The sequence below is a fragment of the Canis lupus genome, chromosome 4 (genome assembly GCF_048164855.1).
Source record: "Canis lupus baileyi chromosome 4, mCanLup2.hap1, whole genome shotgun sequence".
Taxonomy (NCBI): Eukaryota; Metazoa; Chordata; class Mammalia; order Carnivora; family Canidae; genus Canis; species Canis lupus.
Window position 1 is genome coordinate 29,987,979 of NC_132841.1, and position 17,229 is coordinate 30,005,207.

The following is a 17,229-nucleotide window of genomic DNA, read 5'->3' on the forward strand; positions in this document are numbered from 1 at the left end:
AACAACAAATAGTTAATAGGACTTCATCAAGATTAAACTTTTGTATTTCGAGAGATACTGTCAAAGTATAGAGACAGTCCACAGAATGGGACAAAATATTTGCAAGTCATAGATCTGATAAAAGCCTTTATGTATCCACAATACATAAAGATCTCTTAACCACTCAACAACAAAAAGACAACACAGTTTTAAAAATGGGCAAAGGACTTGAATAGACATTTCTCCAAAAAAGACAAATGGCCAAGAAAACACAAGCAAAGATGCTCATCATGATTAGACAAATGCAACTTAAAACCATAGTGGGAAAAAAAAAAAAACCACAGTGAGTTACCACTTCCCACCTAGTATGATGGCTATAATCAAAAGGACAGCTGGTGAAATGTGGAAAAATCAAAAACCTTAAATACATACTGTTGGTGGGAGCGTAAAGTGGTATAGAGAACAGTCTGGTGGTTCCTTAGAAACTTAAACATGGAATCCGTGTTTGACTCAGCAATTCCATCCCTAGTTATAGACCCAAGAGAAAAGAAAACATGTCCCCACAAAAACTTGTGCCTAATATTCATAGCACTATTCATAATAGCCAGAACGTGCAAACAAGCCAAATGGCCATCGACTGATGCCTGAGTAAAATGTGGCACAGCCATACGACGGACTATCACCAGCTGCGAAAGGGAATGAAGCAGTGATCGTGCTCCGACGTGGAAAACACTATGCTCAGTGGAGAAAAAAGCTTGACACAAAGGCCACATACTGTATGATTCCATTTATATGAAATGTCCAGAATAGGCAAGTCCATAGAGACAAGCATATCTGAGGGATGGTGGGAGGAGGAATGGGAAGTGACTGCTTATAGGTACGGGGTTTCTTTGGGGGATGATGAAAATGTTCTGGAATCAGCGTACAACTATGTGAAGCCACTGACTTTATGTGGTTTTAAATGGTTAAACATTTTGAAATTTATGTTGTGTGAATTATACCTCAGTAGGGAACTGTAAAAAATTGCACACAAATTTGCACATCTATGCCCTGGGGAATCTCACTAGACCGTGGATCCTGATCAGGAGGTCTGGGTTGGGCCCCACAATTCTGCATTTCTGACGGGCTCCCAGGTCATGCCACTGCTGCTCATCAGTGGCCACATTTTGAGTGGGGAGGCTACTCTGAGGGCGTGTGCACCTGTCACCATACCATCCCGGGCCTCAGCTGCCTCACCTGTGAACCAACTCCACCCTGTGTGCCCCTATAAATGAGGAGGGCAGAAGCACACCCCCCCCCCCGAGGGTCTGCAGGTCTGCACCTGCAGGAGGCTGTAGCCTCAAGGGTGGGACTGGATGAAGAAGGGGCTGTGGCTATAGGGGTCACGGGCAGCGGATGCAGCGGGGACCAAGGGAGTAGCTCTAATTTTGCACAAAGTTGAGGAAGGCAGGCCAGGATGCAGGGTTCTGCTCTCAGAGGATGGCTGTTCCACAAGGTGTCACTTCCAGCTGCTGGGTGGCTCTGGCTCCAGTGCTCCAAAGTGATCTGAAAGGGAAGGGGCAGCTCAGGGGCACTGAAAGTCCCCTGCCCTCCCCCACCCCTCCCAGTGCCCCCCCAACTCCCATGCCAGGGATCACAGGGCACAGGGAGGGAGCGGAGGCAGCCCCCCTGATGCCCATTAGAGGGTTTTGTAGTGGCGCAGGAGGGGTTTCTTGCAAGGGACCTGAAAGGAGCCCAAGAGCTTTAAGGGGGGCACATGGCCCGGGGACGAGGCAGCAGCTCCGTGTCCGGAGGGTGTGAAGTGGGCCCTGGGCAACCTGCACCAGCTCTTCCAGAAGCCCGACCAGGTGCCAGGCTGCAGTGCCCAGGTGGGGCTGAGCTGGGGGTGCCGGTCCCCTCCGCCCCGGCGGGCACCCATCCCCAGCCCGAGGCTGTCCCCTCTGCCAGGCCAGCAGCTCACCGTCTCCGAGGAGGTCGGGCGTGGGGCTGAAGGGCCCCGGGGGCAGGTTCCAGGCCAGCTCCTCCAGCTGACCCAGCAAGCCTTTCACTTCGGCCTCCAGATGCTCCACCGTCTTCTCCACCGTCTGGAACGAGAGATGGGAGCCGGGCAGGGGCGCAGGGAGGCGGGAGGAGCGGGGAGGAGCGGGGAGGAGCCGGGAGGAGCGGGGAGGAACGGGGAGGAGCGGGGAGGAAGGGGGAAGAGCGGGGAGAAGCGGGGAGGAGCGGGGAGGAGCGGGGAGGAACAGGGAGGAGCGGGGAGGAGCGAGGAGGAAGGGGGAGGAGCGGGGAGAAGCGGGGAGGAACGAGGAGGAAGGGGGAGGAGCGGGGAGAAGCGGGGAGGAGCGGGGAGGAGCGGGGAGGAACAGGGAGGAGCGGGGAGGAGCGAGGAGGAAGGAGGAGGAAGAGGGAGGAAGGGAAGGAGCGGGGAGGAAGGAGGAGGAAGAGGGAGGAAGGGGAGGAGCGGGGAGGAAGGGGGAGGAGCGGGGAGGAAGGGGGAGGAGCGGGGAGGAGCAGGGAGGAAGGGGAGGAAGAGGGAGGAAGGGGGAGGAGCGGGGAGAAGCGGGGAGGAGCGGGGAGGAGCGGGGAGGAGCAGGAAGGGGGAGGAAGAGGGAGGAAGGGGAGGAGCGGGGAGGAAGGGGGAGGAGCGGGGAGGAGCGGGGAGGAAAGGGGAGGAGCGGGGAGGAGCGGGGAGGAAGAGGGAGGAAGGGGGAGGAGCGGGGAGGAAGGGGGAGGAGCGGGGAGGAGCGGGGAGGAAAGGGGAGGAGCGGGGAGGAGCGGGGAGGAAGGGGGAGGAGCGGGGAGGAGCGGGGAGGAAGGGGGAGGAGCGGGGAGAAGCGAGGGGAGGGAGGAACAGGGAGGAGGGGGGGAGGGGGGAGCAGGGAGGAGCGGGGCGCGAGGGCGGTGCGGAGTCTTGCTTCATTGGTCACGTCCCAAGGAGCCCGCAGCGACCCAGGAGGGGAGAACTGAGCGCCAGGGGGCCTGGGGCCTCCTAGTTCGCGGCCCCTCAGTTCCCCGGGGATTCCCCACCCCCACCCCCCTGCGAGCGCACATTCCTTTTGTCGCCCCGCCCCCTGGTGGCAGCTCCGCCAAATGACAGGCTTGGGATTTCGGACCGCTTGGGGCGGGAGGGTCCTCACTCCGTGGTGAACAACCCCATTAGCAGCCTGGGGAGACGCACAGATCCCCCCTCTCCGAAAAACACTTTAATTGGAAAAAAAAAAAAAAAAGCACGTAGGATTTCCGAAGACTCCTATTGCGTTAAAATCTCATTCAAGGGCTAAAAACTAAATCTTGGGATCCCTGGGTGGCGCAGCGGTTTGGCGCCTGCCTTTGGCCCAGGGCGCGATCCTGGAGACCCGGGATCAAGTCCCACGTTGGGCTCCCGGTTCCTGGAGCCTGCTTCTCCCTCTGCCTGTGTCTCTGCCTCTCTCTCTCTCTCTCTGTGTGACTATCATGAATAAATAAAAATTAAAAAAATAAAAAATAAATCTTCGGTCTAAAAATATCTCTTTATTTACTCATTAAATAACACGACCTAACGTCAGCTCTAACAACTACTGTAATTTTGACATAACTGATTACGAGTGACAGGTTGACACAGTCACAGCAACTGTAAATGGGATGAAATTCTCCGTGATTTCTATTGAGAACCAAGTCACGGTACCGGTAATACTACTACAGTTGGTTGTCTGTGCTTATCGTGAACGGGAATGCTAAATTTCAGTTAAAGGTTTGTGAAAATAAAGTGCAATTTTTTCCCCACACGAGTTTACAGGCCCCAGCTTACAAACCACAGCTGTAAAACCAGCCCCAGGGACTGAACGTCCACCGTGCCATCGTGCAATCACGCAGAGACCTCAGCTGAGTAGAAGCAGGGACCCGGGGGAGGCAGGGTCTGTTGAGGGCTGGTGAGCCCACAGCCCGGGGTGGGCCAGGGAGCAGGATTGCTCCCCCATCTCCCAAAGCAAGATTCTCCTGAGCCCTATGAAGCCACCAGCCTGGCAGGTGGTCCCGAAGCTGCATTTCCTCCCAAGCCGCCCTGATTACCTCCTCTATGACGTCTAACCGGTCGTGGACAGCCATGTGTCTGTCACACCCTGTGTTCCAGGCTGGGTCTCCATGGGAGGGCACAAAGGGTTCGGCAGCTGTGGGAACACAAGCTTTGTCACCGTTTCCTATGACACTGGAGACCCCTGTAAAGCCCTGGGCCCCATGACATGGGTCCTGAAAACAGTCACAAAGGGAAGCCAAGGAAGGCTGAGGGTGAGTGAGGATGGGGCTGCCTCAATCACTGGTCTCTAAGGCCGTCATATACCCAGGTGGGCTTCTTCCGAGAGGGGCTGCCTGAACTCGGTAAGGTAAGGAAGGGAGGGACGGGTCCAGCCAGCCAGGATGTGTGTGCAAATAGAGAGGCAGAAAATGGCACGGTTCCGTGTCCAAATCCTCAGGGGGTTGGCGTGGCTGGAAAGTGCAGGATGGATGGGAGGAGAGTGGGTCATGGAAACAAAGCCAGAGGCCCCAGTAAACAAACCATGATGCTTATTTTGGGGTTTATTTCAACAGAAGAGTCACATGGCCACATATGAATTTATTAAATCCAGAGAATGGATTGGAGGGATTTGTCTTTGAAGGCAGGGAGTCATTGCGGTAATCGGTGTAAGGAGCGACGAGGGGAGGCAGTGCAGTAGGAAGAGAGAGGATGAGGGGACACACTTTAGCGACCGCATTGACACTGGTGACTAAGTAGTAATACCGGACACCTAATGAGTACTTACTGTGTACCACATAGTACACTAAAAATGTGTGAACTCCATCAGTCTTTACGGCAACCTATTTATTATCCCCCGGTGGATGCACACAAGGGTGAAATGCTATGTCCAGTGTCACACGGCGAGTACGTGGAGGACCTGAGGTCCATCCTGTTCGGGTCTTGGTTCATCACTTTTCTCCTCCTTGGTTCTTCCGCACCCTGAGCCCTCACACCAGAAGTCTCAGAGGCCTGCTTCTGAGCTCAGGTTTCAGGGTTGGTGACCCCAAGACGCCCAGGGGATGTCAGAGTTGGCTGGAACCTTGGAGGACCCTGACTCTCAGGAGAAAGGCTACTGTCCCCAAAATGAAGCGCAGCAAGGAGCTTCCCTGAGGATGGCCGCAAGCAGCAGTCTAGCGAGGTGAGGACTAAGAGCAGCAGCAAGGTCACGGCTACCTTCCACCCCGGCTCTGTCCACCGAGCAGTGGAGGCAAAGCGAGGCCTAGAGGCTGTGGGACGAGGGAGGGAAGCGCAGTCGGGAGGTAGAAACGTGGAGCCTGGGGAAGCTTTTCCTGAAGCGTGGCTGTGGAGGAAGGGACAGCAGACCACACGGTCTACAGGATGTTTCTTGCTGTTTCTGTTCTTTTAAGTTGAAGAAACAACCAGGCTGATAACCAGCCTCCGGGTCAGGAGAGCCCAGAGGACAGGCTTGGGACCCAGCGGTGGAGAGGGCCACAGACGGTGCTCCAGGGAGGACGGAGCCCAGCAGAAATGGGCAAGGTAGACCTGGACCCGAGGGCCAAGAAGCAGGGTGGGTTCTCACCTACGGGCCTCTACGCACTTGGTAAAGTAAGAGGGGAATCATTGGCCAGTAAGAGGACCAATAAATTCGGAGAAACGGAGGGAAGGAAGGGACCGGAGGGCTTGGTAAGATGATGGAGTGGCAGAAGGAATGAGTGGTGACAAACGTTGCAGTTTCCACTCTGAGAGGGGGAGTGGCTTCCTAGTGACAATATCAAGGCCGTGGCCATTGCCGTGGGCATCCGAGGCAGGGTGGGGGCAGGAGTCACTGGACTTGATCTACCTCGGTGCACCACTGTCGCACCGGTAAGGCCCTGGTGTTGGCAGGGCTGCCGGGGGGGCTTACAGAGTCACCCAGAAGGCTGGCAGGTCTCGAGGCGAGGACGGACATGGTGAGCCATTCTGCTGGTGATGAATGACCAGGTCATTCAAGGTCGCAAGGTGAGCAAATGACTGGACCCCGAGCACCCTGGCCCTCTCCTGCCCCGCCGCAGCGAGCTGGCCCTCCAGAGCTCTCCAGAGGCTCCCCCCACCCTCCCCGCCCTCGTGTCCTGAGATGTTCCTGTTCCAACTCCATCCGGATCCCAGCTCTTCCACTGAGGGGCGAGAACCAAGAGCAGAGACAAAACATCCTTCCACTAAGCATCTTTTATGGAAAGTAATTTGTTTCCATATTCTCCTTTTCATTGTTTCCCACCACTGAATTTAAGAAAGCCTCTTCAAAAGACAGTGGTCTTGAGGCACCCGGGGGGCTCAGAGGTTGAGCATCTGCCTTCGGCTCAGGGCACGACCCCGGGGTCCCGGGATCGAGTCCTGCATCAGGTTCCCCGCAGGGAGCCTGCTTCTCCCTCTGCCTGTGTCTCTGCTTCTCTGTGTGTCTCTCATGAATAAATAAATAAAATCTTAATAAAAAAAAAAGACAGTGGTCTTGCTGCTTTGGGGAGGGGGCGGACACTACAATGGTACTTAGGTTATTTCTTCCTCTCTGCACCGCTGGAGTATTGATATTTTTAAAGGGAGTCTTCCAGAGATCCGTACTGAAATATTTGGCGATGAAATGCTATATGATGTCTTGGATTCACTTCAAAGTAATCCAGGCCTGGGAGTGGGGGGAGGCCCGGGGTGGCCCAACGAGACGGGCCAGGATGGACAATTGTTGAAGTTGAGTGATGGGGACGTGGGAGTTCATTCTCTGCTCTTGGTTTGAAATTTTCCATAATAAAAACCAGTTGTCTGAGGGGACTGTTAACAAAAAGCGGAAGCCATCGTGGGCTGTCTGCGTGGAGGGGAAGTGTTCAGGGAGGAAGCGGGTGGCCCGAGGGACCCCACCTGGAGGCTTGTGCTCTGTTCTGGGCCCTTGATGGGCAGAGGCAGGTCTAGAGGGTGAAGGGCTGAAAGAACTGGGGAGCTCAGCTGAGAGAGGAAGGACGTCCTGGGGGCAAGAAGGGCCGCTCTCACCCACAGGGAGGGCTGTCCCGGGAGAGGGGGGCTGTCAGGGTGGGTCAGTGTCCACACCCCCCTCTGCAGGCTCCACTCCCGGGCCTCTGGCCGCATCCCTCCCCCAGCGGCCTGCCCCCTCCCAGACCCAGCCGGGGCCAGGGGAGGCGGTCTGACCCGGCTGGCCAAGTGTGAGGACCCGCCAGCCCTGTAAGTCATGAACAACACGAACCTGCTCCCCTCCATTGGCCTAAAACATCCTGTTTTGTACATGTCTGCAATGAGGTCGGACTTGGCTCTAGAACCCCTCCGGGGAAAAGGGTTGGCCGAGGTCGCTCTCCACATCACACAGCACTAATGCCTCACATCTGGACAGAACTGCGTCCTGGACTCCTCTGCACAAGTGTCCGTGAGCTCATCCAGGCCTCCCCGCGAGCTCAGCTGAGAGGGAAAGCCAGGGCGGGGCCCTCACTCCCGGAATGACCTCACTGGGAACACACTGGGGACCCCTGTTCTCACCCTGCTCGGCCACAAACTGGCGTAGGCCCGTTTCCCACGGGAAACTTGCCTCTCCTCCCCGAGCCTCTGCGGCCTCCCTGCTAACCCGGGGTGGGGAGGCCTGAGGCACTGCCCCCCGCCCTGCGCCTCCTCCCGTAGTTCGCACAGGATGCCGATCTGTCTTCCAGAGCCTGCTTCTCGAGAGGCCTCCTAAATTAGCTACAAGGACAGAACTGGTGTGAGGCAAAGACAAGTTGCTTCTTGGACCCGAAACTCCAGCAAGGCAGGAGGAGTTGGGTGTCTTCCATTCTCTTTGAGCTTCCTCATCGTGGGTAGGGGCTTGGGGTAATGCCTGCTTCACGGGGTTGTTGGGACGCTCAAGAGTGGGGAAGGATGCAGGGCTGCCATGATCGTGCTGGAGGAGCCAAGGCTGTGGTTCCTCCGCTCCCGCCCTCCTTGCCCCGGCCAGTTGGGAAATGGACCTTCTTGGATGTCGGCTTGTTTTCCCTGGCCTGGCTCCCACTCAGGGCCTATGTGCATCCTGGAGGGAGGCCATGGGTGGAACGCAGCGCTCTGGTGAGAGCAGGCTGCGGTGGAGGCCAGGGGCCCAGCAGAGGTGCGGGGCTCACTTCTCCAGTTAAAGGGACATGGCCACCGGGGCCCCATCCAAAGAAGCAGGAAGTATGGCCCTCGTCCATACAGGCAGAGGAGTCCTTTTGTATCTGGGACTAGAACACTAAGAAAGCATGCCCAACTCAAATGATTTCTGTGATGACCCATCAGAGGTGCCCCTGGAACTCGCTGTGTGCGCCTTCTGGATCATCAAAGACATACCCTGCTTTGACCAGTCACATTTGTCACTTAGGGATTAACTGCATTTGACCACATTCAATATAATAGAATAATAAAATTTACCACATTCAATATTGGTTTGAAAATTTGTGGATTCATTTAAAACCATCAGTGGTTTTTAACTTTTTTTTTTTTTTTTTTTTAAAGCAGAATACTATTTTCAAACAATTACATGAAGAACTCCAATATGTGGAACTGCTCTGGCTGAACCAGGAGAGAGAACCTAGAGCCCCCGCCCCCCAAAACAGCTCAGATTCTGAGGTACACCTTGGTTTCATTTTGCGAGAGACACATCCTCCTATCTTCCTTGGTCTCTGGTCATTTTCTAGATGGGGATCTAAGTCTTGCTGATCACTCAGAGAGCGTATCAGTGTCATTCCAGTACATTTGGTATCTGATTATGCCAGGTAAGGCTACTATAACAACGGGCCCCCTCAACTTCACATGATTTTTTCCACATTATTTTTTTTTCTCATCCATGCATTCAGAAGTAGACTGCAAAAGCCCACAAGGCGGAGAAGGTCTAAGAAGCCACCCAGGACAAACCTCTGTGCACGCGCTGTTGGAAGCACACAAGGTTGGATGTCAGAGAAGCAGTCCCACCTCCGAGGCTCTTTGCATCTGCCCTGCCAGGTCTACTTTGTAGGATTGCAGTGTTGATTTAAAGGGACTCATGCACTTGATGATGACTTGGAAGTGCCATGTAATGTGCAAACGCCATGTAGGGCATCTACCAGGGGAGCTGAAGGCCGAGCAAGGCAGGGAGTCCTCCCCAGGGCTCCACCTCTCCACATGGAGCCAATGCTCTGCTGGATCGCTTCAACCAATTCTCAGGATGGAGAGGCATCTATTCTAGGAATAAACCTATACAAGGGCCCATGAGATGTTTGGGAGGGGCTTCTCCCACAGGGATTCGGAGGCACAGTGCTGACCCAGCTCTCTGCCCTCTTATAAGCCAACCCCACTGGTTTCTTCACCTTTACAACAGGCATAACCATACTTCATATTCAAAGCTACGGTGGATTTTGTGATTGCTCATTATTCACCAAGCTTTCTGCTGAGTGCTTACGTACATCATCTCATTTGACTCTTTTAAGAGCTCAGTACTCCTATATCCCTTTTTTACAGATTAGAAAACCAATGACTGGGCAGCCTGGGTGGCTCAGCGGTTTAGCGCCACCTTCAGTCCAGGGCCTGATCCTGGAGACCTAGGATCAAGTCCCATGTTGGGCTCCCTGTGTGGAGCCTGCTTCTCTCTCTGCTTCTCTCTCTCTCGAATAAATACATTTTTTCTTTTCTTAAAAAGAAAGAAAACCAACTACCAAAGAGACTGAGTAACATGCTCAAGATTACACAGCTTGTAGGTGGTAGGGATGGGACTGAATCCTACCAGCCTGACAGGGTATACACTGGGCACTGGCAGTCATGTGACCTTGTGTAAGTTAAAGGCCTCCCAACTTGGGGTCTCAGCTGCATCCTTTGTAAAAGGGAACAGGGAGAAACTTGGCCTGTCTGACTCCACATTGCTTCTATCTCCCTAGCCACTGTGATCTATAGCTTAGAAACATTTGCTTAGCCAAGTACATAGGCATGTTAATCATTAAAGGAACTTTGTTTACAACCAAGATTTACAATAACTGCTTTCTTACCCAAAAGCTACTCCACTGGAGGAGGTACAGAGGTACGTACAGAGATAACTATGCTATGTTTAAGGTCTATGGGAACGACATGACCAGCTTCCTACACGCAAAGATCAACTGACCAAGGACAAAGAAGGTACACAACCTCTTCCTTTTTCTAAAGATTTATTTATTTTAGATGGGGGGGAGGGGCAGAAGGGGAAGGAGAGAGAATCTCAAGCAGGTTCTGCACTCAGTGCAAAACCTGTCTTGGGGCTCGACCCCAGGACCCCAAGATCACGACTTGAGCTGAAGTCAAGACTCAGACACTTAACCCACAGAGCCCCCCAGGGGCCCTCAAATGAGCTTTTTCAATGTCTACAAATATCAGTTACCTTTTGACTCCAACCCCTCCCACTTCTCCTCTTGCTAACATCAAAGAAGCTCGACTCTCATGCTTGGAGAGGTGGCTCTCTGGGACAATAGTCCACCAACTCCTCAGTTTGCTGGCTTTCCAAATAAAGTCGCTTTCCTACCCCAACATCTTACTTCTCAACTTACTGGCCCGTTGTTCACCGAGCAACCAAACTTGGACACAGTTACAAAATGAGGGGTTGGACAGGTATGGGGCAAAGGGGACCTGTTCACATACATGACACCTTGGCATTTGTCTTGGGGCCCCATAAGAGCCCAAAGGTGTCCTCAGATTGAATTATCTTTAATTGTTCACTCCCACAATATCCATTTTTGTAAAAAGAAATGCCATGATCCTCACAACAGCCCTTCGGCATCTTCCTCTTTTACTTGAAGAAGAAAGCAGAATCCCAGTGGAAGACAGATGGCCACAGGGATGTGGAGCAGTGGTGGACAGGGAGAGCATGCCCAGAGGGCCCTAAGGCAGGGGTGACAATTGGTAAAAGAACCAGGCCCTGGGACTTCCGATCCCTCTGATAGGAAAACAGGGAAGGAACTCATCAGAAACCTTAATTTTTAAAAAGAGCTCTATAAGTATCACAAGCAGTTAGCTTCCATCAATATATAAAGAGCTTTTACAGATCAATATAAAAAACCCCAGTACCACAATTGGAAAGTCTGAGACAACTGACAAGAATTAGTAGACATGACCAATATGGATATAAAAAACAAGTCCAAGCTCAGTAGTAATCAAAGAGATGCAAATTAAAGCAACAAACCATCTTAACATATTCTTGCATAACAGCAAACATTTCTAGATCTAACTACCAGTTTTTATAGACAATACGAGGGAGAGAACATTTGGATGACTTCTGGTGGATGCAATCAGCTGAAATCTAAATGTGGAGAACTTTATAGGACAAATAATCCAGTTGCTTCCACAAATACATTTTAAGGAAAAGGAGGGAAAAGACCTTATATATTAAAAGAGGGCAGCCTGGGCGGCTCAGCAGTTTAGCGCCGCCTTCAGTCCGGGGCCTGATCCTGGAGACCTGGGATCAAGTCCCACGTCAGGCTTCCTGCATGGAGCCTGCTTCTCCCTCTGCCTGTGTCTCTGCCTCTCTGTGTGTGTGTGTGTGTGTGTGTATGTTTCTCATGAATAAATAAAATATTAAAAAAATAAAAAATAGTTTCCAAGATCTATAAAGAACTTATTAAACTCAACAGCAAAGAAACAAACAATCCAATCATGAAATGGGCGAAAGACATGAACAGAAATCTCACAGAGGAAGACATAGACATGGCCAACATGCACATTAGCACATTTGAAAATGCTCTGCATCACTTGCCATCAGGGAAATACAAATCAAAACCACAATGAGATACCACCTCACACCAGTGAGAATGGGGAAAATTAACAAGGCAGGAAACCACAAATGTGGGAGAGGATGCGGAGAAAGGGGAACCCTCTTACACTGTTGGTGGAAACGTGAACTGGTGCAGCCACTCTGGAAAACTGTGTGGAGGTTCCTCAAAGAGTTAAAAATAGACCTGCCCTACGACCCAGCAATTGCCCTGCTGGGGATTTACCCCAAAGATTCAGATGCAATGAAACGCCGGGACACCTGCACCCCGATGTTTATAGCAGCAATGTCCACAATAGCCAAACTGTGGAAGGAGCCTCGGTGTCCATCGAAAGATGATGGATAGAGAAGATGTGGTCTATGTATACAATGGGATATTCCTCAGCCATTAGAAATGACAAATACCCACCATTTGCTTCAGCGTGGATGGAACTGGAGGGTATTATGCTGAGTGAAGTAAGTCAATCGGAGAAGGACAAACGTGTTCTCATTCATTTGGGGAATATAGATAATAGTGAAAGAGAATAGAAGGGAAGGGAGAAGAAATGGGTGGAAATATCAGAAAGGGAGACAGAACATAAAGACTCCTAACTCTGGGAAATGAACTAGGGGTGGTGGAAGGGGACGATGGCGGGGGGTGGCGGTGAATGGGTGACGGGCACTGAGGGCGGCACTTGACGGGATGAGCACTGGGTGTTATTCTGTGTGTTGGCAAATTGAACACCAATAAAAAATAAATTTATTATTAAAAAAATTATAATAAGAAATAAAAATAGGGATTCCCTGGGTGGCGCAGCGGTTTGGCGCCTGCCTTTGGCCCAGGGCGCGATCCTGGAGACCCGGGATCGAATCCCACGTCGGGCTCCCAGTGCATGGAGCCTGCTTCTCCCTCTGCCTGTGTCTCTGCCTCTCTCTCTCTCTGTGACTATCATAAAAAAAAAAAAAAAAAGAAAAGAAATAAAAATAAATAAAAAATAAATAAAACAAAATAAAATAAATGTAACTGACCTATCAGCCAAAAGCAATGTGTGTACATTATTTGATAAAACAAAAGCAAATGTAACAACATGACACAATTAGGGGCATTTAAACACTGACTGCATATTTGATAATATTAAGAAATTATCATCTGGGGCGCCTGGGTGGCTCAGCCAGTTGGGCGATGGACTCTTGCTCCATTCAGGTTGTGGTCTTGGGGTCGTGGGACCAAGTCCCTGCATCTGGCTCTGTGCTAAGCAGGGAGTCTGCTTAAGATTCTCTCTCCCTCTCCCTCTGCCCCTCCTCCTGCTCTTGCCCTTTGTCTTTCTCTGTCTCAGATAAATAAATAAATCTTTTAAAAAAGAACTTATTTCCCGTTTTTAGGGTATGATAATGGTATTGCAGTTATGTTTATTCAAAAATTACTTCTCTTTGGGTTGCCTGGCTGGTTCTTCATCTTGGGGTCATGAGTTCAAGCCCCACATTGGGTATACAGATTACTTAAATAAACTGAACTTAAAAAAAAAATGACATCTTTTAGAGATACTTAAGGAAATATTTATGGATGAAAATATATGACGCTTGGAATTTCCTTTTAAATTATTGGAGGGAAAGAAGAGAATGGGTGACAAAGGAAACACCACTGGCCGAGGAACAGTATAGCTGAAGCAGGACGGTAGGTACACGGGGCGCACTGTGCTGTTCTGTCTTTATATCCAAGAGATTTCATAATCAAAAGTTAAGGAAAACAATGGTAATTTGCCTGAAGTCTGAAAGATCATACACAAACATATGTGAACTCGGAGAGATTACATCAATACGTTTATGCTTTCCCCCTTTTAAAAAAATCTGTAGCAATGAGCGTGCATAATCAGAAAGGATGTTTAAAAAGGGTTTTAAATCAAAGTATATATATGGGTCATGACTAAAAGGGCCACCGTCAGCCACGTGTGGGTGGCAGCCAGCTCCTCCCTCCCCCTGGGGGAGCACAGCCTCGGCTTTGTGCCCTCAGCTCCTGGAGGTGGGGACTCGGGAGGAGGGCCAAGGGGAGGAAGGAGGAAAGGACTTGCTCCATGGGCTGTGTGCTGAGCCTAGTCCCCGCCACTCTTCACACGGCCTGTGGGGAGGCAGTTGTGGGCCTTCCGTAATTAAGAGGTGGGGAAACTGAGGCTCAGAGAGATCAGTGGAGCTGAGGGGATGAGAAAGGGAGCCTGCGTGTGCTGAATGCCGCGCTGGGCGCTTCTCTCCATCTCTGCAGCCAGCTCTGCAGGGTGGGCATCAGGGCATCATTTCCCCCAACTTACAGAGAGGGAAACACCGTCCCCAGGGGGAAGGCAACTCACCCAAGAAACTCAACCCGGGGCTGCGCAGGATCAGCACTAGCCTCCACCCTGCCCCTGGGTGCTCATTCCCGCAGCTGGCTGTGCCCCAGCAGGGGCCGGGGCGGGAGGCTTCCGTCTTAGCGCAGGGCCCTTCACCTGTGGGACTCCCACCCTCTGGCTCCGGGCTGACGGGTGAGCACCTGGGGGGCAGGGCCGGCCGAGGGGCGGAGCCTGGGAGGTGGGGCGAGCACCTGCGGCCCCGGAGTCCGCAGCCGCCCCACCCGAGCCCCACCCGCGGAGGGGCAGCACCGACACTGCCGTCGGGGAGCGCGAGGCCGGGTCCCCAGTGCGTGCAGCGCCCCGAGGGCCCCTCCCGCCCGCCCCCAAGCCCCCCAGCTTCCCCGCTCCACCCCAGGCAGCTCGGACCCTCAGGGAAGATCTCCGGGAGCAGGGACCCCGGCCTCCCTCCTCACCCAGACCGCAGCGCCCTGGGGGCGCCAGACGGCAGGTGAAGCCGTGGCCTTTGTGCCGGTGACGCACGGCCCGTCACCCCAGGCCCGGGCGCCTCTGCAGGCCCTCGGGCGGCAGCTGGGGGTGCGGCGGGACGTGCGCCCACCCTGCCCCCTGCACCTCGGTCCCCGCCGTCTCCCGGGGCGTCGGCTCTCTGCGCCCTTCCTGCACCCTCGGCCGCTCTCAGCAACGCTCCGTGCGTGCGCCCTCGGCGGCCTGCCCCCCCTTCCTCCTCCAGCCCCGCGCCCCCGGGCCCCCCGACCCCCCGGGCCCCCACTCACCCGCGGCGCGCAGCAGGGCCAGGCCGGCCAGCGCGCAGAGCAGGGGCCGCATGCTGCCCGCGGGAGCGCACCGCGCGTCTGCCCCCGGCCGCGCCCCCGGCCGCCCCCGCCCCCGCCCCCGCCCGCAGGAAATGCTCCCGCCCGCGCCGAGATTCCTGGGCGGCTCCGGGCTCCGCGGCCCGCGCGACCCGCCCCCTCGGAGACCCCCCGGGAGGAGACGGGGGCGGACAGGGCTGGGCCCCGGGCACCGGGCCCCCACCCCGCTCCCGGGCGCAGGCCTTCCAGGAGCCGCACCCCGCGGACCCGCACCTGCGCCCCGAGCGCGCGGAGGGTGAGCCCCCCCCGTCCACCCGCGCCCCAGGCCCACGCGGCCTCCTCTGCCTTTTACAGACGCTCCCTGTGCTGCGAACGGGGTCGCGGCATTGGTAAAAAAAAAAAAAAAAAAGGTACTTCTGCAAAACTCAAGGTAAAATCGTGGCTTTCCACGTAGATGGAAAATGAGCACGTGCTGGAGATTTTCTTTAACTCGCTCTTACGAGGGAACCAGTGAAGAGTGACAACCGGTTGCGAAGAACAGACGCGCATCCCTCCGGAGTGTTGGCAAGAACGCGCAGGTGGAGGCGGAGCCGGCGTCTTCCACGCTCGAGGGGAGAAGGCATCGAACCTCCAACAGGAGGGATTATTTGCGTATCTGCAGACAGGAGCTGTTTCGCATCGCTCTCTCCAATTTAGACTTGCAAAATGGCTTGAGGGCAAGGCAAGACCCAGAGCCCTACTAGCCTCAGAATCACGGTGCTCAGCACACACTGCAGCTCTGTACTCGATGGTGCTGGATAATCCCTGCAGGAGGGAGGAGGGAGGAGGGAGGAGGGAGGAGGGAGGAGGGAGGAGGGAAGGAATTCTCAGCCTCACCTGCGTCTGCCTCCAGGAGTTCATGGTCCAGGAACCACCACAAGATTAATGAACCGCAGCTCAGCTCCCAGCGGTGTACTTCTACAGATACAACCTCTGATCTCCGCTGCACCCCCTTGGGGAGCACCCCTTCACATCCCTTCTGCGGATCAAGACTGAAGCTCAGAGATGCTAAGCACCTTGCCCACAGCCACGTGGCAGGTAAATGCAGGGTCAGGATTACAATCCAGTTTTACCACCCACAGGCCAGCCTTGAAGTAAGGATAGACTTACACGCTGCCCTCGAGAGCCGGGTTTCTTTCTCCATCTAAGCAAACCCAGAATAAGAGGTGGGTTTTTCAGTGAACTCCCAATCTTCACCTCCCCTCCAGTTTAGAACAGAGTAGTCGAACAGACACCCACCCAAACAGTGCAAAAAAAAAGAAAGAAAGAAAGAAAGAAAGAACCGTGACCTTTAGTGAAAACAAAAATCGAAAGCTACAGCCCTACAATCTGCGATGCAGAGCTCTGAGTGCCTGGCCTGGCTGTACTAGTCCACCAGGCATCCCTCCCTGGGGTTCACTGGAGCCCTCGTGGGTAAGGGTCACCACTCTGCCTTCTCGGTTCCCCACTGTGGCCGTGTGGTTGTCCTCTACAGCCACCACCCTACCTGAGGACCCTCACTTGGTCACTTCCTCCTCCAGATAACAGCCGCAGGCACAGAAATTCCTGTTCAGAGTCAGCAGATCTGGGACAGAGACTTGGATCTAAAGCTCTCCTGGGGACTAGGATGCCCAGAGGAGCTGGCTCAGAAAAACTTTTTTCAGAATGCCAACAATTCCTCACACTTAGTAGAACATTCCTCAGAAGGTTAGCCAGGTGGGAAATTGTCAAAGAACAGCCAAACCCCACAACTCAGAGCAAGGGGGCTCCTTAATATTTTTGACCTTTGAAGAAAACACACCTACACTAGGCTTTCTTGTGGTTGTAGAGTCACGAAGTGATAAAGCACAGACTAAAACCTGAAACTCCTGCCTGTCCCCGGCCCCTCCTGTCCCTGGCCCAGCCAATCCAGTCCAGTTCTCTCAGCTTGGCGGACTCTTCCAATTCTTTGTCTATCTATGCATTTGTACCCACAAACATATATACATGGGATAGAATAATAGATGTTTTGGGGATCCGCTTTCACATTCATGTTCATGACATTAGATCTTGCAGATCATTCTGTTAGTCCACAGAAACCCACCTCATTCCTTTGAAGAGTTGCAAAATATCTCATGAATGGATGCACCATCATCTGTGCAGACAATCCCCTACTGATGGACATGAAGCTTGTTTCCTTTTCCGTCCGATAGAAAGCGGGCTTCAATGAACATCCTTTTGTAGATATCTCTGTGTACACATGACACACTACGCACACACAGACACACATGTGTTTCTGAAAGGCTAGGTTCCTGGGAAAGGAATCCCTGAGTCAGAGGGACTTTAACATTTTGCTGGATATGCCAAAAACCCACTAAGCTCAGAGCACCAGGC

At 53.4% G+C, this 17,229-nt stretch overlaps 1 protein-coding gene across 1 annotated transcript; it reads right to left on the reverse strand.

The window, feature by feature from the left end:
* Positions 1-751: 751 nt before the first annotated feature.
* PLAC9 (placenta associated 9) lies at positions 752-14,896 on the reverse strand. Its single transcript, XM_072823779.1, has 4 exons — positions 14,803-14,896; positions 4,027-4,124; positions 1,940-2,063; positions 752-1,524 (listed from the first exon to the last, which is right to left on the reverse strand). The coding sequence occupies exons 1-4, from the start codon at positions 14,852-14,854 to the stop codon at positions 1,478-1,480; spliced, it is 321 nt and encodes a 106-aa protein (XP_072679880.1). The 5' UTR covers positions 14,855-14,896; the 3' UTR covers positions 752-1,477.
* Positions 14,897-17,229: the final 2,333 nt, after the last annotated feature.

Bases quoted from the DNA above. Each gene is read 5' to 3' on its own strand.
- PLAC9 (XM_072823779.1), bottom strand. From the start codon at position 14,854: ATGCGGCCCCTGCTCTGCGCGCTGGCCGGCCTGGCCCTGCTGCGCGCC. The intron at 4,125-14,802 runs GTGAGTGGGGGC...GTGTTCCCACAG, and splicing joins GGCCCTGCTGCGCGCCGCGG to CTGCCGAACCCTTTGTGCCC. The intron at 1,525-1,939 runs GTGAGCTGCTGG...CTTCCCTTTCAG, and splicing joins GCCCGACCTCCTCGGAGACG to ATCACTTTGGAGCACTGGAG.